The 19,072-nt window shown below is 44.1% G+C and overlaps 1 protein-coding gene, 1 long non-coding RNA gene and 1 pseudogene across 3 annotated transcripts in view; 1 reads left to right on the top strand and 2 right to left on the bottom strand.

Annotated features, from left to right (window-relative positions):
- eif3i (eukaryotic translation initiation factor 3, subunit I) overlaps positions 1–810 on the top strand; it is a 21,676-nt gene extending 20,866 nt beyond the window's left edge. Inside the window, exon 9 of the mRNA XM_070438829.1 lies at positions 377–810. Within this exon, the coding sequence (XP_070294930.1) occupies positions 377–458 (82 nt within the window). The 3' untranslated portion in view covers positions 459–810. The remainder of the gene's footprint in view (positions 1–376) is intronic.
- A 1,961-nt stretch (positions 811–2,771) lies between these two features.
- On the bottom strand, positions 2,772–7,286 carry LOC139024230 (uncharacterized). 2 transcript variants are annotated; one of them, XR_011475514.1, is made up of 5 exons: positions 7,179–7,286; positions 6,536–6,559; positions 5,627–5,753; positions 5,497–5,542; positions 2,772–5,281 (listed from the first exon to the last, which is right to left on the bottom strand). It is a non-coding gene; the product is annotated as an uncharacterized lncRNA (long non-coding RNA). The 2 variants fall into 2 exon arrangements; XR_011475515.1 differs by lacking the exons at positions 6,536–6,559; positions 7,179–7,286 and adding an exon at positions 7,139–7,165.
- Positions 7,287–11,611: 4,325 nt separating this feature from the next.
- LOC112070068 (histone deacetylase 1-like) lies at positions 11,612–18,413 on the bottom strand (annotated as a pseudogene).
- Between the last annotated feature and the right edge of the window lie 659 nt (positions 18,414–19,072).

Genomic DNA, 19,072 nt, shown 5'->3' with positions numbered 1-19,072 from the left:
AGAAAAGTAGATAAGGAGTGTAGAATTTTCAAAGAAAATGGACCACGTCCTATTTATTACAGAGATGCACGGAAAACCTTCGTGCTTGTGTGTGTTTGCAACAAGTTTCGGTATTGAAGGAATATAATATTCGACGCCACTACGAGACTCATCACAGGCGAATAGTTGCCATATAATACTTAATGATAGACAAATCTTTATTTACTTGGTTATCGTTACCTATATGGTGATCATTCTCAGCTCTCGTTGTAATGCAAGTAACKGTTTTGGGGTCCATTTTGGAACTCAGTCATGTAATGTCACACTAAAACCAMCTGTCCCAACTCTGACCAGTGTCTCTGAAAAACAAACCGCTCTTTTTGCCTCTTGTCTTTAGCTATGCCAGTGGAGGAGAGGACGGCTATACYAGGATCCATCACTTTGACCCCCAGTACTTTGACTTCGAGCTGGAGGCGTAAACAGGAGACCCGCAGCGATACTCTTCTTCTTTAACTAATAACACCAGACAGGCTACGGGAAGGACACCAGGGGGCACATCTCAATATTCTGTAGTAGCCTCCTCTCCTGATCTGAGAACGCAGGATAGGGGACAGCAATAATAATGGTGGTGGATGACTACCAGGAATTGTTTGTTACTTGTTCAGTGGTTTTAAATCTGGGATGGAGAAGCCACTGAAGAGGATTGAGATGCACCCCCTAGTGATGATGGTGGTGGGGGAGGGAGGAAGGAAGAGGAGACTTTAGTCCTTTGAGAATTATTTTGGCTGGTCATCATAATCCTGATATCACTAATAAATAGCCTGGAATGTTTGGATTGACATGGCCGACAGTATACAAAGCAAAAAAAAACGTACCCTTGGTTTTGCCCTCACCACTATTCCAGTGTATTTAAACTGATTAAACAAATAAATGGATTTTGAGCTAAATTAGTTTGCTGGGCTTGTCTGTAGTAATGTTTTCATTTTGTTTTGTGTAATCTGATTACATGTAAAGGGTACTATCCAAACCTGAAAATGGGGATAAACCAGGTTTCCATCCAAGTGAAGTATATGTTGGATCCGTTTGAAGAATTGTGAGAAATGGTGGTGGAAACACCTTCATGGGCGAATATTGATTAAGTTGACATGTGGTCCTCCCACTAACCGCACGCTTTCCCGGTTTGTACTTAATGTGTAGCCTATGAACTTGACAGGGCAGCGACGAGATTGATGRGCCTTTCCCATAAATATCAAGGGTCTTGCTCTGATGACATTATCGATGCTTGCTGTTTGACAAAGAATCTAGCGCTTGTCCATAATTGGAAGTTTACATACTTAGGTTGGAGTCATTAAACTCATTTATTAACCACTCCACACATTCTTGTGAACAAACTACAGTTTTGGAAGTCTACTTTGCATGGCACAAGTAATTTTCCCACATACAGATTAATTCACATCACAATGGGTCAGAAGTTTACTATGCCTTTAAAACAGCTTGGAAAATTCCAGAAAATGTCATGGCTTTAGAAGCTTCTGATAGGCTAATTGACATTTCAAGCAAAGACCTCAGGGGAAAAAAATTGTAGACCTCCACAAGTCTGGTTCATCCTTGGGAGCAATTTCCAAACGCTGAAGGTACCACGTTCATCTGTACAAACACCATGGAACCACGCAGCCGTCATACCGCTCAGGAAGGAGACACTTTGTCTCCTAGAGATGAACGTGCAAATCAATCCCAGAACAGCAAAGGAAGATGCTGGAGGAAACGGGTACAAAAACAGTATCTGTATTCACAGTAAAACTAGTCCTATATCAACAATTACCTGAAAGGCCAATCAGCAGGTAAGAAGCCACTGCTCCAAAACCACCATAAAATAGCCAGTACCGGTTGGCAACTGCACATGGGGACAAAGATCGTACTTTTAATTTTCCAGGAAATCCGTCAGGAAGTTAAAGCTTGGCGCAAAATGGCAATGACCCAAGCGTACTTCCAAAGTTGTGCCAAAATGGCTTAAGGACAACAAAGTCAAGGTATTGGAGTGACCATCACAAAGCCCTGACCTCAATTCCTATAGAAAACTTGTGGGCAGAACTGAAAAAGCGTGTGCGAGCAAGGAGGCCTAACAAACCTGACTCAGTTACACCAGCTCTGTCAGGAGGAATGGGCCAAAATTCACCCAACTTATTGTGGGAGCCTTGTGGAAGGCTACCCGAAAGATTTGAGCCAAGTTCAACAATTTAAAGGCAATGTTAACAAATACTATTTGAGTGCATGTAAACTTCTGACCCCCTTGGAATGTGATGAAAGAAATAAAAGCTGAAATAATTCTCAGCTATATTCTTACATTCACATTCTTAAAATAAAGTGATCCTAATTTACCTAAAACGGAATTTTATCTAGGATTAAATGTCAAGAAATTGTGAAACTTCGACTTCAACAGTAGGTAGCCTGTTTAGAGGGCAAGATTCACCGACAAAACCATCCGTAGTTAGATGGAAACCCCATTTATTTGTATTCAGTACATGGAATTTTAACCGCTAGTTGTGCACTGACGTCACGTAGACTTATGGGGAAAGTGCACATATTGTTGCTAAGCAGGTTTAAAAAATATTTGCAAAGAGAATCTGGTCACCAATTGGATGGAAACAAGCTCGTGTAATTGACAGTAAATAAAGAATGTCACTTGTTTAGTTTACCTACAGCGCAAGTCATTTCCCCCACTAGACTTGGGATAACCACAATCTGAAGAAAGCCTGGACATCAAATCTCTACAGACAACCACAAATTGAGTGGCCTTTAGAAGTTCTTTATAAAATAAAAAGTACAGATTTCAAATGTATTAAGAAAAACAACCAAGCACGAAATCAATTATTTTTTCCATTATAAAACAAGTTACACACATTTGTAAACACCATATTCCTCACCTATTACAGTAAAAAATACCAAGGGCTTAAAACATGAGCCGGTTCCCAACGGTGAAGTTGCCCCTTACACACTGATCACTTGGGTCAGTTTAGTATTTTCTTTACTAAATGTCTACAGCTGATCTTGGAGCTGTACTTATGGAGGGAAACCTCACCCTTGAACGTTCAACATACCCGATGACCTAAAAAAAAAACATTTCCTTTTAGAAATATAAAACGAGGTCAAAGGAGTGTGGAGCGTACAGTCATCTGAGAGAAACCAACCCAGGGAACAGAGTAAAGCAGAATGTATAGTATATAAAACATGAACATCTCTTCACGGCAGACTGACCAGGTGAAAACAGCTGAAAGAAATCCCTTAGTTGGGCTCCCGAATGGCACTAGGCACTGCATTTCAGTGGAAGAGGCGTCACTACAGTCCCCGGTTCGATTCCAGGCTGTATCAGATTCAGCTGCGATTGGGCGGCACACAATTGGCCCAGAGTCGTCAGGGTTTCGCCGTCATTGTAAATAAGAATTTGTTCTTAACTGACTTGCCTAGTTAAATAAAGGTTAAATAAAAATAGATGTCACTTGTTAAATCCGCATTGATGAAGGGGAGGAGACAGGTTAAAGAAGGATTTTTAAACCGAGACAAATCTTTTGTCTTGCCCATTCACCCAATGTTGCACACACACACACAATCCAAGTGCCTTTGAACGGGGTACGGTAGTAGGTGACAGGTGCACCGGTTTGAGTCAAGAACTGCAGCGCTGCTTTTCACACTCAACAGTTTCCTGTGTGTATCAAGAAACATCCACCAAGCAAAGCCAGCCAACTTGACAACTGTGGGAAGCATTGGAGTCAACATGGGCCAGCATCCCTGTGGAACACTTTCSAACACCTTGTAGAGTCCATGCCCTGATTAATTGAGGCTGTTCGGAGGGCAAAAGGACCGTGGGTGAAACTCAATATTAGGAAAGTGTTCTTAAAAAGCTGTACTATGCAGAAATCGCTCTGCCATTTCCTGGTTGCTAAAATTCTAATAGTTTGTCTAATTTCAGTTTGACAAAACATGTATATTGTACCATCTTTTCCATAATAAATAAACAATTATATTGTCAGCAGTTTGAAGCTGATTTATAAAAACAAAGGAGCTTCAAAACAAAAACTTAAAAAGGAAGCATAGAAATAAGACAGAACAGATCTACTTCCTTTCAATAAAGAATGACAGATCTATAAAACATACACATTTCAATTGGGTCAAGGTCACCCAACAAGTTACATATAGCAGCTTTAAAAATGTTTTGTACACTCAGTGTATGTTGATCCGTGATTCAAAATAACTTCCAGTAGAATAGGGCTGGTGACTTGTGAATGACTATTGTTCAAAAGGGGAATGTCTGCAGTGGAAAGTGGATTCCTTTTCAACTCTTGTTGAGTTCTTGGATCAGTCCAGATGGATAGGCGAAAGTGGTWTGACAGGTGTCTTTATCAGGGGGATTGGCTTTCACTTATGCTACCTCAGGTCAGTGAAGATGGASGAACTAAGGCRGCGATTCAATCCAAGGTGCGTTAAAAAGCAGCGCATCAGACAATGACGTTTTTGTAAAATACATTTTCTTCCCCCTAGAGTGGCGGAGATCACATTCACGGTATCAGCTCCAGCGTAAATTGCCTTTAAAAAAGACTGTTAAGAGAACAGTGCACTATAAACGTGCCTTGGATTGAATCCTGACAGATTCTCAGGTGATGTTGAGGCTCCGTAACAGAAACACGTTCCTACTGCTTCAGATTCTCAGGTGATGTTGAGGGGGATACTTAGTCTGTTGTACAACTGAATGTATTCAACTGAAATGTGTGTTCCCCATTTAACCCAACCCCTCTGAATCAGAGAGGTGTGGGGGCGGGGCTGCCTTAATCGACGTCTTTGATGCCCAGGAAACAGTGGGTTAACTGCCTTGCTCAGGGGCAGAATGACAGATTTTTACCCTGTCAGCTCGGGGATTCGATCCAGCAACCTTTCGTACAACTAGGTATCCCCCTTTTCCCCTCAACACCACCTGAGAATCTGAAGCGGGCTCCACAACAGGAACACGTCCCTAACTGCTTCAGGATCTCAGGTGGTGGCGAGGTGCCATAACAGGAACACGTGTTTCAGAAGGAAAAATAAAAGAATGTGGTAGAGATGTGAGTAAAAAATATTTTTAAAACATCTTGCATTTCAACACTGACAAAGCCCAAAAGATTTTACCGCGTGTGAGGAAATACTAAAACAGCATTAAGAGAATAATTTACAGTCCATTTTGGTTGATGTGTGTGCACACACACGCACACACACACAACTGGAAACCCATGCATATCTGATGCTTCAACACGTCTTAGTTTCTTCTTTTGGCCTGGTGGTGAAATGAAGAAACATTAGTTCAATGGGCTAAGACTGATACATTAGGACGTGGGCGTAGCGACTGGGTCATCTGACTGGGCTAGAGACTGGATTCATTAGCGATTTCCACTTAGACGGCATCCCAGTAGACTGAATTCCATTAGACTGGATCCATTAGACTGGATCATTTAGAATGTCTATATTAAATTTCATGTGGTCACTACTCACCCTGTTGTGTCCATCTTCTCTTCGGCGTCTTATCCTCCTCTTTTCACTTTCTGGGGAAAACAAAAGAATGTTGACCGGGTGTCTACGCCAGTGTCCCGGGCCAGTCACGGAGTGTGTGGGTTTACTTTACCTTTCTTCTCCTCCGTCTCCTCTTTCTTCCTCAGTCTTGACTCGTTTGTCTTCTTATGGTTGGCAGCGTTCTCCTTCCCCTCCTCCCTGTCCCTCATCCTCAGAGTCAGAGAAACTTTCTTCACAGGCTTCCATCTTATCATGGCCCTGATGAACACAATACCATCCTCTTATCATGGCCCTGACTGAACACAATACATCCTCTATACGGCCCTGACTGAAACACAAAAACCATCCTCTTATCAGGCCTGACTGAAACACAATACCATCCTCTTATCATGGGCCCTGACTGATACACAAAACCATCCTCTTATCAGGCGCCTGACTGAAACACAAATACCATCCTCTTATCATGGGCCTGACTGAACACAAACATCCTCTTATCAGGGCCCTGACTGAAACACAATAAACTCCTCTTATCATGGGCCCTGACTGAAACACAATACCATCCTCTTATCATGGCCGCTGACTGATACACAAAACCATCTCTCTATCATGGGCCCTGACTGAAACACATACCATCTTATCATGGCCCTGACTGAACACAAAACATCCTCTTATCAGGGCCCTGACTGAAACACATACCAATCCTCTTATCAGGCCCTGACTGAAACACAATACCATCCTCTTATCACGGGCCCTGACTCGAAACACAATACCATCCTCTTATCACAGGGCCTGACTTGATAACCACAAACCATCCTCTTATCATCGGGCCCTGACTGAAAGACAATACCATCCTCTCTTATCAGGCCCTGACTGAACACAAACCATCCTCTTATCACGGCCTGACTGAAACACAATACCATCCTCTATCACGGGCCTTGACTGAACACACAAACCATCCTCTTATCAGGCCCTGACTGAAACACAATACCATCCCTTATCATGGCCCTGACTGAAACACAACCATGCCTCTTATCATGGGCCCTGACTGATACACAATACCATCCTCTTATCATGGGCCTGACTGAAACACAAATCCATCCTGTATAGGGCCCTGACTGAAACACAATACCATCCTCTTATCACGCCGACTGAACACATACCAGCCTCTTATCATGGGCCCTGACTGATACAGCAATACCATCCTCTATCATGGGCCTGACTGAAACAACATACATCCTCTTTATCATGGCCCTGACTGAAACACAATACATCCTCTTATCATGGGCCCTGACTGAAACACAAACCATCCTCTTATCATGGGCCCTGACTGAAACACAAACCATCCTCTTATCATGGGCCCTGACTGAAACACAATACATCCTCTATCATGGCCCTGACTGAAACACAACCATCCTCTTATCATGGGCCCTGACTGAAACCACAAACCATCCTTATCATGGCCTGACTGAACACAAAACCATTCCTCTTATCATGGGCCTGACTGAACACAATACCATCCTCTTATCATGGGCCCTGACGGAAAACAACAAAACATCCCTTATCATGGGCCCTGACTGAAACACAAACCATCCTCTATCATGGGCCCTGACTGAAAACACAATACCGATCCTCTTATCATGGGCCCTGACTGAAACAATAGTTACTGGAGATGCGTTTGTCAGGGTCCTCGTCCTGTCATCTCCAGAGTCCAGGTGTGGCGCGTCATCTGGGATGGCCTGCATCTGGCCCCCGGGCGTGGGCAGCATGCGCAGGTCTCAAACAACCTCTGTTCTGGGGAGGGAGAGCGACGTAGTGTCTGTCTGTCTGTCTGCTCTGTCTAGTCTGTCTGTCTGGTCTCTGTCTGTCTGTCTATGTCTGTCTGTCTTGTCTGTCTGTTATCTGTCTGTCTGTCTGGTCTGTCTGTGTCTGTCTGTCTGTCTGGTCTGTCTGTCGTCTGTGTCTGTCTGTACTCTGTCTGTCTGACTGGTCTGTCAGTTGTCTGTCCTGTCTGTCCTGTCTGTCCATGTCTGTCTGTCTGTCGTCGATCTGCTGTACTGTCTATCTGTCTGTCAGTCTGTCTGTCTAGTCTGTCTTGTCTGTCTGTCTTGTCTGTCTGGTATATATAGTGTCTATCTGTTGTAATTACTTGATTCTCCAGGTATCATTGGTGTTCTGGTTTGCTCATGTTACGCCGGGCTGTGTGAAGCTTGAAGTCAGTGCCAAGTACTCAAGTAGTCGTGTACCGGCAGCGTCTACAGGACGAGAGAGTCACCGTAGTTGTAAAACTACCTCCAGTTAAATCAAAGTAACACACGAACAGAGTCTTATACGGCGAGAGGTCAAAACCAAGAGGCTGTAACATCAGACAAACAAAGTCTGACATACCGTTTCAACGTAAACAACAAGATATCTTTCTGTAGATGTCAATTCACACATGTAAAATTACTTTCGGTCAGAGAACTAGATTGTTATTATTTGTGTCACGTCCGTTAGGAATGGTGCCGTGTGTGTACGTCCCGTTAGTATGGTGCCGTGTGTGTCTACGTCCGGTTAGGTATGGCGTGTTGTCTCGTCCGTTAGTATGTGCCTGTGTCTACGTCGCCGTTAGTATGGTGCCGTGTGTGTTACGTACCGTTAGGTATGGTGCCGTGTGTGTGTACGTACCGTTAGGTATGGTGCCGTGTGTGTCTACGTCCCGTTAGTATGGTGCCGTGTGTGTCTACGTTCCCGTTAGTATGGGTGCCGTGTGTCTACGTTCCCCGTTAGTATGGTGCCGTGTGGCTACGTCCGTTGGTATGGTTGCCGTGTGTCTGTTCCGTTAGGTATGGTGCCTGTGTTACGTCCGCTTAGGTATGGTGCGTGTTGTCTACGTCCGTTAGGTATGTGCCGTGTGTCTACGTCCCGTTAGGTTTGTTGGTGCCTAGTGTGTGCTACGTCCCGTTAGGTATGGTGCCGTTGTGTCTAGCGTTCGCCGTTACGATATGGCCGGTGTGTCTACGTCCGTTAGTTGTGGTGTGTGTCGTGATCCTACGTCCCGTTAGGTATGGTTCCTGTGTGTCTACGTCCGTAGTATGGTGCCTTGTGTCTACGGTCCAGTTGGTGTGTGCCGTGTGTCTACGTCCCGTTAGGTATGGTGCCGTGTGGTCGTAGTCCCGTTAGGTATGGTGCCGTGTGTCTACGTCCGTTAGGTATGGTGCCGTGTGTCTTACGTCCCGTTAGGTATGGTGCCGTGTGTGTACGTCCCGTTAGGTATGGTGCGTGGTGTCTACGATCCCGTTAGGTATGGTGCCGTGTGTGTCTACGTCCCGTTAGGTATTGGTGTGCCGTGTGTGTACTCCCGTTAGGTATGGTGCGGTGTGTCTACGTCCGTTGGTATGGTGCCGTGTGGTTACTCCCGTTAGGTATGGTGTGTGTGTGTGTAGTACCGTTAGGTATGGTGCTGTGTGTGTGTCACGTACCGTTTAGGTATAGGTGCTGTGTGTGGTGTACGTACCGTTAGGTATCGGTGCTGTTGTGTGTACGTACCGTTAGGTATGGTGCTCGTGTGTGTTTACGTACCGTTAGGTATGGTGCTGTGTGTTTACGTACCGTAGGTTGGGCCGTGTGTTACGTACGTTAGGTATGGGTGCTGTACTGTGTGTACGTACCGTTACGGTATTGGCTGCCTGCTGTGTGTCCGTCACGTTACGGTATTGTGTGCTGTGTGTGTACGTACCGTTAGGTATGGTGTACTCTGTGTGTGTACGTACCGTTAGGTATGGTGCTGTGTGTGTAGCGTACGTTAGGTATGGTGCTGTGTGTGTACGTACCGTGTGGTATGGTGCTGTGTGTGTACGTCACGTTAGGTATGTGTGTGTGTGTGTACGTACCGTTAGGTATGGTGCTGTTGTGTAGTACGTTAGTATGGCTTGGTGCTGTGTGGTGTACGGTACCGTTAGGTATGGTGCTGTGTGTGTACGTACCGGTTAGTATGGTGTCGTGTGTGTACGTACCGGTCTAGGCATGGTGCGTGTGTGGTAGTACCGTTAGGTATGGTGCTGTGTGTGTACGTCCCGTTAGGTATGGTGCTGTGTGTGTACGTACGTATAGGTATGTGCTGTGTGTGTAGTCCGTTAGGTATGGTGCCTGGTGTTGTACGTACCGTAGAGTATGTGCTGTGTGTGTAACGTACGTTAGTATGGTGCTGTGTGTGTGTACGTACCGTTAGGTATGGTGCTGTGTGTCTACGTACCGTTAGGTATGGTGCTGTGTGTGTAGTACCGTTAGGTATTGCCGTGTGTGTACGTACCGTTAGGTATGGTGCCGTGTGTTCGTACCGTTAGGTATGGTGCTGTGTGTGTACGTACCGTTAGTATGGTGCTGTGTGTGTACGTACCGTTAGGTATGGTGCTGGGTGTGTACCGTTACCGTGTTGGGTAATGTGTTTGTGTGTACGTCCGCGTTAGGTATGGTGCGTGTGTGTACGTACCGTTAGGTATGGTGCCGTGTGTGTACGTACCGTTAGGTATGGTGCTGTGTGTGTACGTACCGTTAGGTATGGTGCTGTGTGTGTGTACGTACCGTTATTAGGTATGGTGCTGTGTGTGTGTGTGACCGTTAGGTATGGTGCTGTGTGTGCGTACCGTTAGGTATGTGCTGTGTGTGTGTACGTACCGTTAGGTATGGTGCCGTGTGTCTACGTACCGTTAGGTATGGTGCCGTGTGTGTGGTACCGTTAGGTATGGTGCTGTGTGTGTACGTACGTTAGGTATATGCCGTGTGTCTACGTTACCGTTAGGTATGGTGCTGTGTGTACGCGTTAGGTATGGGGCTGTGTGTGTACTCCCGTTAGGTATGGTGCTGTGTGTGTACGTACCGTTAGGTTATGGTGCTGGGCTGTTGTACGTACCGTTAGGTATGGTGCGTGTGTGTGTCGTCGCCGTTAGGTATGGTGCTGTGTGTGTGTACGTACCGTTAGGTGTATGTGCCGTGTGTGTACGTACCGTGTAGGTATGGTGCTTGTGTGTGTACGTACCGTTAGGTATGGTGGCTGTGTGCTGTACGTCCCGTTAGTATGGTGCGTGTGTGTACGTACCGTTAGTATGGTGGTGTGTGTCGTACCGTTTAAGTGGTTGGTGTATCTGTGTGTGTGTACGTACCGTTAGGTATGGTGCTGTGTGTGTACGTACCGTTAGGTATGGTGCTCGTGTGTGTACGTCCGTTAGGTAGTGGTGCGTGTGGTGTACGTACCGTTAGGTATGGTGCGTGTGTGTACGTACCGTTAGGTATGGTGCTGTGTGTTGTACGTACCGTTAGGTATGGTGCGCTAGTGTGTGTACGTACCGTTAGGTATGGTGCTGGTGTGTGTACGTACCGTCTTAGGTATGGTGGACGTGTGTGTACGTACACGTTAGGTACTGGTGCTGTGGTGTGTAGGTACCGTTAGGTATGGTGCTGTGTGTTGGACTGTAACGTGTTAGGTATGGTGTCGTGTGTGTACGTACCGTTAGGTATGGTGCTGTGTGTTACGTACCGTTGGTATGGTGCTGTGTGTGTACGTACCGTTTAGGTATGGTGCTGTGTGTGTACGTACCGTTAGAGTATGGTGCGTGTGTGGTACGTACCGTTAGGTATGGTGCTGTGTGGTAGTACCGTTAGGTATGGATGCTTGTTGTGTGGTGTACGTACGTGAAGGTTATATGGTGCTGTGTGTGTGCGTACCGTTTAGTATGGATGCTGTGGTGTGTACGTACCGTTAGGTATGGTGCTGTGTTGTGTAGTACCGTTAGTATGGTGCTGGTGTGTCGTCCGTTAGGATGGTGCGTGAGGTCGTGGTACCGTTAGGTATGGTGCTGTGGTGTCGTGTACCGTTAGTATTTGTGTGTCTACGTACCGTTAGGTATCGTGCCGTGGTGTACGTTACCGTTAGGTTATGGCTTGTGGTGTGTACGTCCGTTAGGTATGGTGCTGTGTGTGTACGTACCGTTAGGTATGGGGTGCGTGTGTTACGTACGCTAGTATGGCTGTTGTAGGCCCGTTAGAAGGCTAGGGTCGTCGTGTACTGTGTGTGTACGTACCGTTAGGTATGGCTAGCCGGCGCTGTGTCTACGTGTACGGACGTTAGGTATGGTGCTTGTCCGTAGTAGCTTCACGTGCCGGTGTCTACTCTGGTATGGTCTTTCGACACCCGCTGTCGCACCCGCACTTACGGATGGTTAACCTCCCCTCCCAACATCAGCAGAGGCAGGTTGAAACTCTTCATGATCAACACACTTAGCATGACCTGAAACACAGCGTCTTAAGAAATTATTCATACCCTCGACTTATTCCACATTTTGTTTTGTGTTCTCACCCATCCCCCCCCCCCCCCACACACACACACAACCCATAACAAAGTGAAACATGTTTGCAAATGTACTGAGAATGAAATCTAATTTACATAAGTATTCCACACCCTTAGTCAATACCGTTATAATCACCTTGGGCAGCGATTACACTGTCAGTCATTTGGTAAGTCTCTAAGAGCTTTCACACCTGATTGTACATTTTGCATATTAGTATTATATATATTTTTTTTTTAAGTCTTCAGCTCTGTCAAGTTGATTGTTGATCATACTAGACAGCCATTTAAGCCTTGCCATATATGTTTCGAGCCGATTTCAGTCAAAACTGTAACTAAGCACTCAGGACATTCAATGTCGTCTTGGTACAACTCCTGTGTATATATTGGCCTCGTTTTTAGGTTATTGTCTGCTGAAAGGTACAGCGCATTCAGGAATGTATTCATACCTTCACATTTACCACATTGTTACATTAAGCCTTATCTAAATGTATTAAATAGTTTTTTTTTTGTCAATCTACACACAATTCCCCACAATGACCTTGAAGGCAAACTCCAAGTGGGCTGTCATGTGCCTTTACCTGAGCTAAATTAGAACAGTCTCATTGCAAAGGGTCTGACTACTTCATGTAAATAAGGTATCAGTTTCTTATTTTTAATAAATTTGCTACATTTTTCAAAAAAACTGTTTTCTTTTGGTCATTATGGGGTATCGTGTGTAGATTGACGGGGGGGGGGGTGAAATGGAATCCATTTTAGAATAAGGCTGTAACGTAACAAATTGTGGTTAAAGGGAAGGGGTCTGAATACTTTCCCCGAAATGCACTGTACAATGTCTCCCAGCAGACAACCAGGGTTTTCCCTCTTAAGACGTTGCCTGTGCTTAGCTCGATCTTTTTGGGCTGACCAACAAAACAGTCATCTTAAAATCCCAGGACCGTCAGAGCCCTGAAAGACAGCCCTCCTTCGCGTTACCTTTGATGGTGAGGTTGAAGCAGCCCAGTCGGTCTCCTGAGAGAGAGTCCGCTCCACACTGTAACACTACAGCACTGGGTTGGAACATCTCCATCACTTTAGCCATCACCTAGCAACACACAAAAATAAAAAGAGAAATGGATTTTTTTTAAACTGAGAAACACAAAAAAACAAAGAGAAATGGATTTAAAAAACGGAGAAACGCACAAAAAAAAATGGTAGAATCCATTTGACCCCCTCTAAGGAACCAAAACACTGAATGACTTGCAGTGAAAAGCAGCGGGAGACTTACAGGTTTGAAGATGGCTTCATAAGACTCGTCGTCGATGCCGTCTCTGAGAGGGTAGTTTACAGCATAGTACTTTCCCTTCCCTGCTCCAATGTCCTAAAACACACACACACACGTCATTGTACATACTGGAATACAAAATTACTCAAATGTAGGTTGACAATCCAACACACACACACACACACACACACTGAAACGTGAGTGTAGTCACACACACTGAAATGTACATTGCTTATTTCTGATTCCCCCTATTTTTTTTCTTCCACTCAGACTCACCCTCAGGTCTCCGGTACCAGGGAAGTATTCTCCCAACACTCAGACTCACCCTCAGGTCTCCTGTACCAGGGAAGTATTCTCCATACTTGTGGAAGGAGACAGTCATGACCCGGTCTGTGGTGAAAAAAGCCTCTTCCACTCCGTCTCCATGGTGAATGTCGATGTCTATGTACAACACCCTCTGGTGGTACCTGATAGGACAGACGAGACAACTCATTACATACAATATCTACATTAGATTCATATTACCTGATAGGACAAGACAATGAAATGAATACACTCATATCTAGGTTTCTCATCAGAGCCTGGGGACTATTCATTTCAACAAGAAACACACACCATTACTAGCCAAGGACACGTCACCATTCTGTCTTTTAGAGGCTGACCGATTAATTAGGGCCGATTTCAAGTTTTCATAACAATCGGTAATCTGCCTTTTTGGATGCCGATTATATTGAACTCCGAGGAGACTGCGTGGCAGMCTGACCACCTGTTACGCAAGTGCAGCACGGGGCCAAGGTAAGTTGCTAGCTAGCATTAAATGTATCTTATAAAAAACAATCTTAACATAATCACTAGTTAACTACACATGGTTGATGATATTACTAGGTTAACTAGCTTGTCCTGCGTTGCATATAATCAATGCGGTGCCTGTTAATTTATCGTKGAATCACAGCCTACTTCAACTTCGCCAAACAGGTGATGATTTCACAAAAGCACATTCACGAAAAAAAAGAGCAATCATTGCACCAATGTACCTAACCATAAACATCAATGCCTTTCTTAAAATCAATACACAGAAGTATATATTTTTAAACCTGCATATTTAGTTTTAAAAAGTTCATGTTAGCAGGCAATATTAACTAGGGAAATTGTGTCACATCTCTTGCYTTCAGTGCAAGCAGAGTCAGGGTATATGCAGCAGTTTGGGCCGCCTGGCTCYTTGTGAACTGTGTGAAGACCATTTCTTCCTAACAAAAAACGTTATTATTTTGCCAGAATTTTACATAATTATGACATAACATTGAAGGTTGTTATATATTTAGACTTAGGGATGCCACCCGTTCGATAAAATATGGAGTGGTTCCGTATTTCACTCAAAGAATAAACATTTAGTTTACGAATTGATAGTTTCCGGATTTAACCATATTAATGACCTAAGGCTCATATTTCTGTGTGTTTATTATAATTAAGTCTATGATTTGATAGAGCAGTCTGAGCGGTGATAGGTAGCAGCAGACTTGTACCCATTCATTCAAACAGTACTTTACGGTGTTTGCCAGCAGCTCTTTGCAATGCTTGAAGCACAAGCGCTGTTTATGACTTCAAGCCTATCAACTCCCGAGATTAGACTGGCAATACTATAGTTCCTATAAGAACATCGAATTGTCAAAGGTARATGAAGTACAAAATGGTATAGAGAGAAATAGTTGAAGCATCATAATTCCTATAATAACTACAACCTAAAACGTATTAACTGGGAATATTGAAGACTCCTGTTGAAAGGAACCACCAGCTTTCATATGTTCTCATGTTCTGAGCAAGGAACTTAAACGTTAGCTTTCTTACATGGCACATATTGCACTTTTACTTTCTTCTCCAACACTGTTTTTGCATTATTTAAACCAAATTGAACATGTTTCATTATTTATTTGAGAATAAATAGATTTTATTTATGTATTATATTAAGTTAAAATAAGTGTTCATTGTTCATTCAGTATTGTTGTAATTGTCATTACTACAAATATATATAAAAGTTGGTCGATTAATCGGTACCGGCTTTTTTTGGTCCTCCAATAAATCGGTATCGGAGTTGAAAAATCTTAAATCGGTCGACCTCTACTGTCTTTCCTCAGAAGTGAAAGAGGAGAAAGACACAGACAAGAAGACGGGCCCGCCGGGGTGACGGGAGTGACCACACACAGGGCTCTTACTTGAGCAGCTCCAGGATGGCGAGGACTATGTCGTTGACGTAGCAGAACCCAGAGGCCTCAGACTTCTTGGCGTGATGGAGTCCTCCGGCCCAGTTCACGGCGATGTCCGTCTGCTGTTTGTTCAGCTTCACTGCCCCCGCTACACACAGAGGGAGGAGGGAAGAGCGAGAGAGTCAATATAGGAAGTGAGAGAGGTAGATAGGCAAGCGAAGTCAGTGGTAGACAGTAAGGCAGACGGAGAAAGAGACTAGACTTACCGACAGAGCCTCCCGTTGAGAGCTGACAGAACTCAAACAGGCCGTCAAACACTGGGCAGTCCTCTCCCACATTAACTGTTAGAGAGCAGCAAGGATAAAAGTCATTCATTTGAGATGTTTGATTGGCCCAATGCTCTTAACTGCTAGGCTACCTGCCTCACTCTATACAGTATAGTACAGTAGAGTAGAGCACATTATAGACATCTATGGTTTGGTCAAATAGATGTCAATGTTTGGGCTGGTTGGAGCCCCTTCTGCTGGCTATGCATCTCAATTCTCTACACTTTTTCCTGAAGTGTGTACTTGTCCACTACACACATGGTGGTCCTCTGTAGCTCAGTTGGTAGAGCATGGCGCATGCAACTTTAAAATGGAAACAGCCTCAATGGCACTGCCTGCAGGTTTGTTCCAATGCATAAAGCTGTAACCTACATAACAGATGCGAGTGTGGAGTATAGACTAGACTCAGCTCAACATTAGCCCATATGAAAACATGACAAAATAAGGTATTACAAGGTATGCTAATCTATGGTTTCGGGCGTGAAATATCCCTTTTAAAAATGCACCCCACCTGAGCAATGCCAGGGGAGAACCACTGTCTGCTACTCACATCTCTGCATCTGCTTGCTGTGTTCTGACATGTTGTCTGGCCGGATGGAACGCAGGAACTTGATGTAGTCGTCACTGTGGTACTTGGTCATCTCCTCTCCATTGGCCTTGTGGGGTCTCTAGAGGACAGAAGGATGCAATATGTATAAAAAAAAAAACATTCCATTACCTCGTTGCTAAAACATTTGCCCGATTTCAGTTTAGATAATATATTTTTCAATAACCAAACATATGGGCGGTCAGAAAACTTGTAGTCCACAACTATCCATTTAGACTTTTTATAAAGTCTAGAGGCCAGCTCAACTATACAGGATGTTACTTCAGACATGTGTTGAAAAGTCATTTTCTGTGTTGAAGAATGAGTCCAGTCCTATCAGCGTCAGTTCTATATAATYTCTAAGTGATAAAACACCCACATTCTGTACATCACCTTGGAAACAATGGAAGACGCAGCGTTACAAAGAGGAGCCGGGTCGCTTTTGCTGAAGTAAAAAAAAGATCCCCCTCTTGGACTGCGTTTACTATGCATCTAATTTCAGTTGTTGTGGTTGTTGTTTAGCTTTCTGTCCTTTGTAGCAAGTACGTCTGCATTTGTATGCGCATACTGCATCATATGCATGATATCCCGATAGCTTTTCCACCTGTCACGTTATCTGGCTGTAAATGGCCATTTAGAAGCCATTTTCAAATCAATTTATTTTCACATACACATGGTTAGCAGATGTTATTAATGGCGAGTGTAGCGAAATGCTTGTGCTTCTAGTTCCGACAATGCAGTAATAACCAACGAGTAATCTAACCTAACAARTTCACAACATTTTAGCCAATCTGAAACGATTATTCAACAGTGCTGTTGAATACATTTATTTATACCATAAATATCAAACTAATCTAGCGAYYAAAAAAAMAATATCTATWTATAAGCCCKCTGTGGCTGTTGTACTCACYTATATCTCCATCTTCCTGTACAGTCCATAGTTGAGCAGSAGGTTGTGGGTCATACGGATCCTGTGGGGTTTCATGGGATGACCCTGACCATAGTAATAATTACCCACGTCACCTGGGGAAAAGAAAGAAACTCAAGAGTTTTAGACAAACTAGTGAAACAACAAACCATATGTCCTTCCCCTAACCAAGATGTAGGGTAGCTCTGGGCTTTACATTTTAGCAGACCCTCTTATCCAGAACGATTTACAGGAGCAATTAGGATTACGTGCCTTGCTCAAGGAAACATCGGCATATTTGTCATCTAGTTGGTTCTGGGATTCGAACCAGCGACCATCCGGTTACTGGCCCAACGCTCTTAACTGCTAGGCTTCCTGTCGCTTTGAGCGCGGGGTAGCACTWTCAGGCATACAGCCTGGTAACTGCACAGCACGAAACAACTTATCTATAATAGTTTTAATGACGAATCAAATGATCAGCCTCTGCAAAGAGGTCTAAATCTTCATAGTATAGACACAGTGCATTACTTGCTCAACACCCCCTTCCGCAAAATGCACTACTAACGTTACCCACAAAGTTGACTATCAGACACCGCTAGCTACGTTTAACTGACAACCCCACTTTAGTAATCAAATGTAGCTAAATATCAAGAGGTTGTTCGTGATTCAAGGATACTTATTAGTAACACTAACCATCTAACGTTAGCTAGTTTTGCATGCTAGTCAGTTGGTTATAAGCCTACTAACGTTAGTTAACGTTAGCTCGCTAGCTAAGTTAACTAGCCATGTTGCCACAAATGAGTATACTAAACTTCCTAGTTAGCTAGATATTGGCAATTCATCTGATTGCAACATTACAAAATAATTTAAACGACTCTCAAGTTGCTTTGGCTAGCTAACTAAAGTCTTCTTCCTAACCAGGTAACTAGCAAGCTAGTTAATGATAGTAAGCTAACCACTCGGTAGCTAGCTAGCTGCTAACTCGCCTACGGCACTTCTCTCAAGAGGGGACATAGGCCTTTCGACCACCGAATCCTCGCCGATACAACAAATAATACTCCGGAAACCAATGAGCTACATAACATCAAATCTTACCATCATAATAATAGCAAACTTTCTTCTTTGTTCCTCCTGCAGACGACAGCGCCATTTTACTCAACAATTAGTACCGCACGGTTCTWTGTGCCCACGCCGGGTAATTTTTCACTATCGTCTCGTCCAATCACCGAAGTCTGCTCTGCTCGAAGGCGTTGTTGCGAAGGATGCACTCTCTCTGTTTGCATGGTGCACCCAGAGATGTTCTACTCGTCTATCTGTGGTGCACCGGTCTGTGGTGTCAGTTATGTGCTGCTAACATACCCCCCCACCCCCAAGTGTACATTGAATAAATAAACCCTCATATGCATTCCTCATATTGCTGTGTGATGAACGCCAACGTTGCCACCTACACTGCAACACTAATGATCTCGCACATAATCGGCACATTCCTGTATATTGATKTTGCACAATAATAGTTTTTCTCATTGAGCTGGATACTGAAGTACACAGGCAAAAATATGATGAAAAGGATGATGATGAGAGCCTACTATAGTAACGAGCTTTCATAATAATTGTTTTATAGTTCAGCTTTTAGCCACCAGATGGTTCCATTGTACTACAACAAGCAATCTGCTCCGTGTTACATGTGTGTTACTTATCAAAATCTGCTCACAGAGTTTTTGGCTATAGGCCTACCATCTCTGGCACTATACCTGTCTGAACAACAGCGTACCTGTTGTCTGCCCTSCCCTTCTTAAAGGGGAAGTTCAGTATGAGTGCTGAAATCATTATTACTGTAACAACCAGGAACGGTTCCAAGCATAAGGTGGTCGCCTACCTGGTTAAATAAAGGTTCYATTWAAAAAWAWATATTACCCTGACACTGAGTTTAATCCACTGATCATTATCTGAWCACT

The sequence above is a fragment of the Salvelinus sp. IW2-2015 genome, unplaced genomic scaffold, assembly GCF_002910315.2.
Source record: "Salvelinus sp. IW2-2015 unplaced genomic scaffold, ASM291031v2 Un_scaffold1214, whole genome shotgun sequence".
NCBI classification, from domain to species: domain Eukaryota; kingdom Metazoa; phylum Chordata; class Actinopteri; order Salmoniformes; family Salmonidae; genus Salvelinus; species Salvelinus sp. IW2-2015.
Note: the sequence above shows the minus strand (reverse complement) of the source record. Positions and strands in the feature narration are given on the sequence as shown.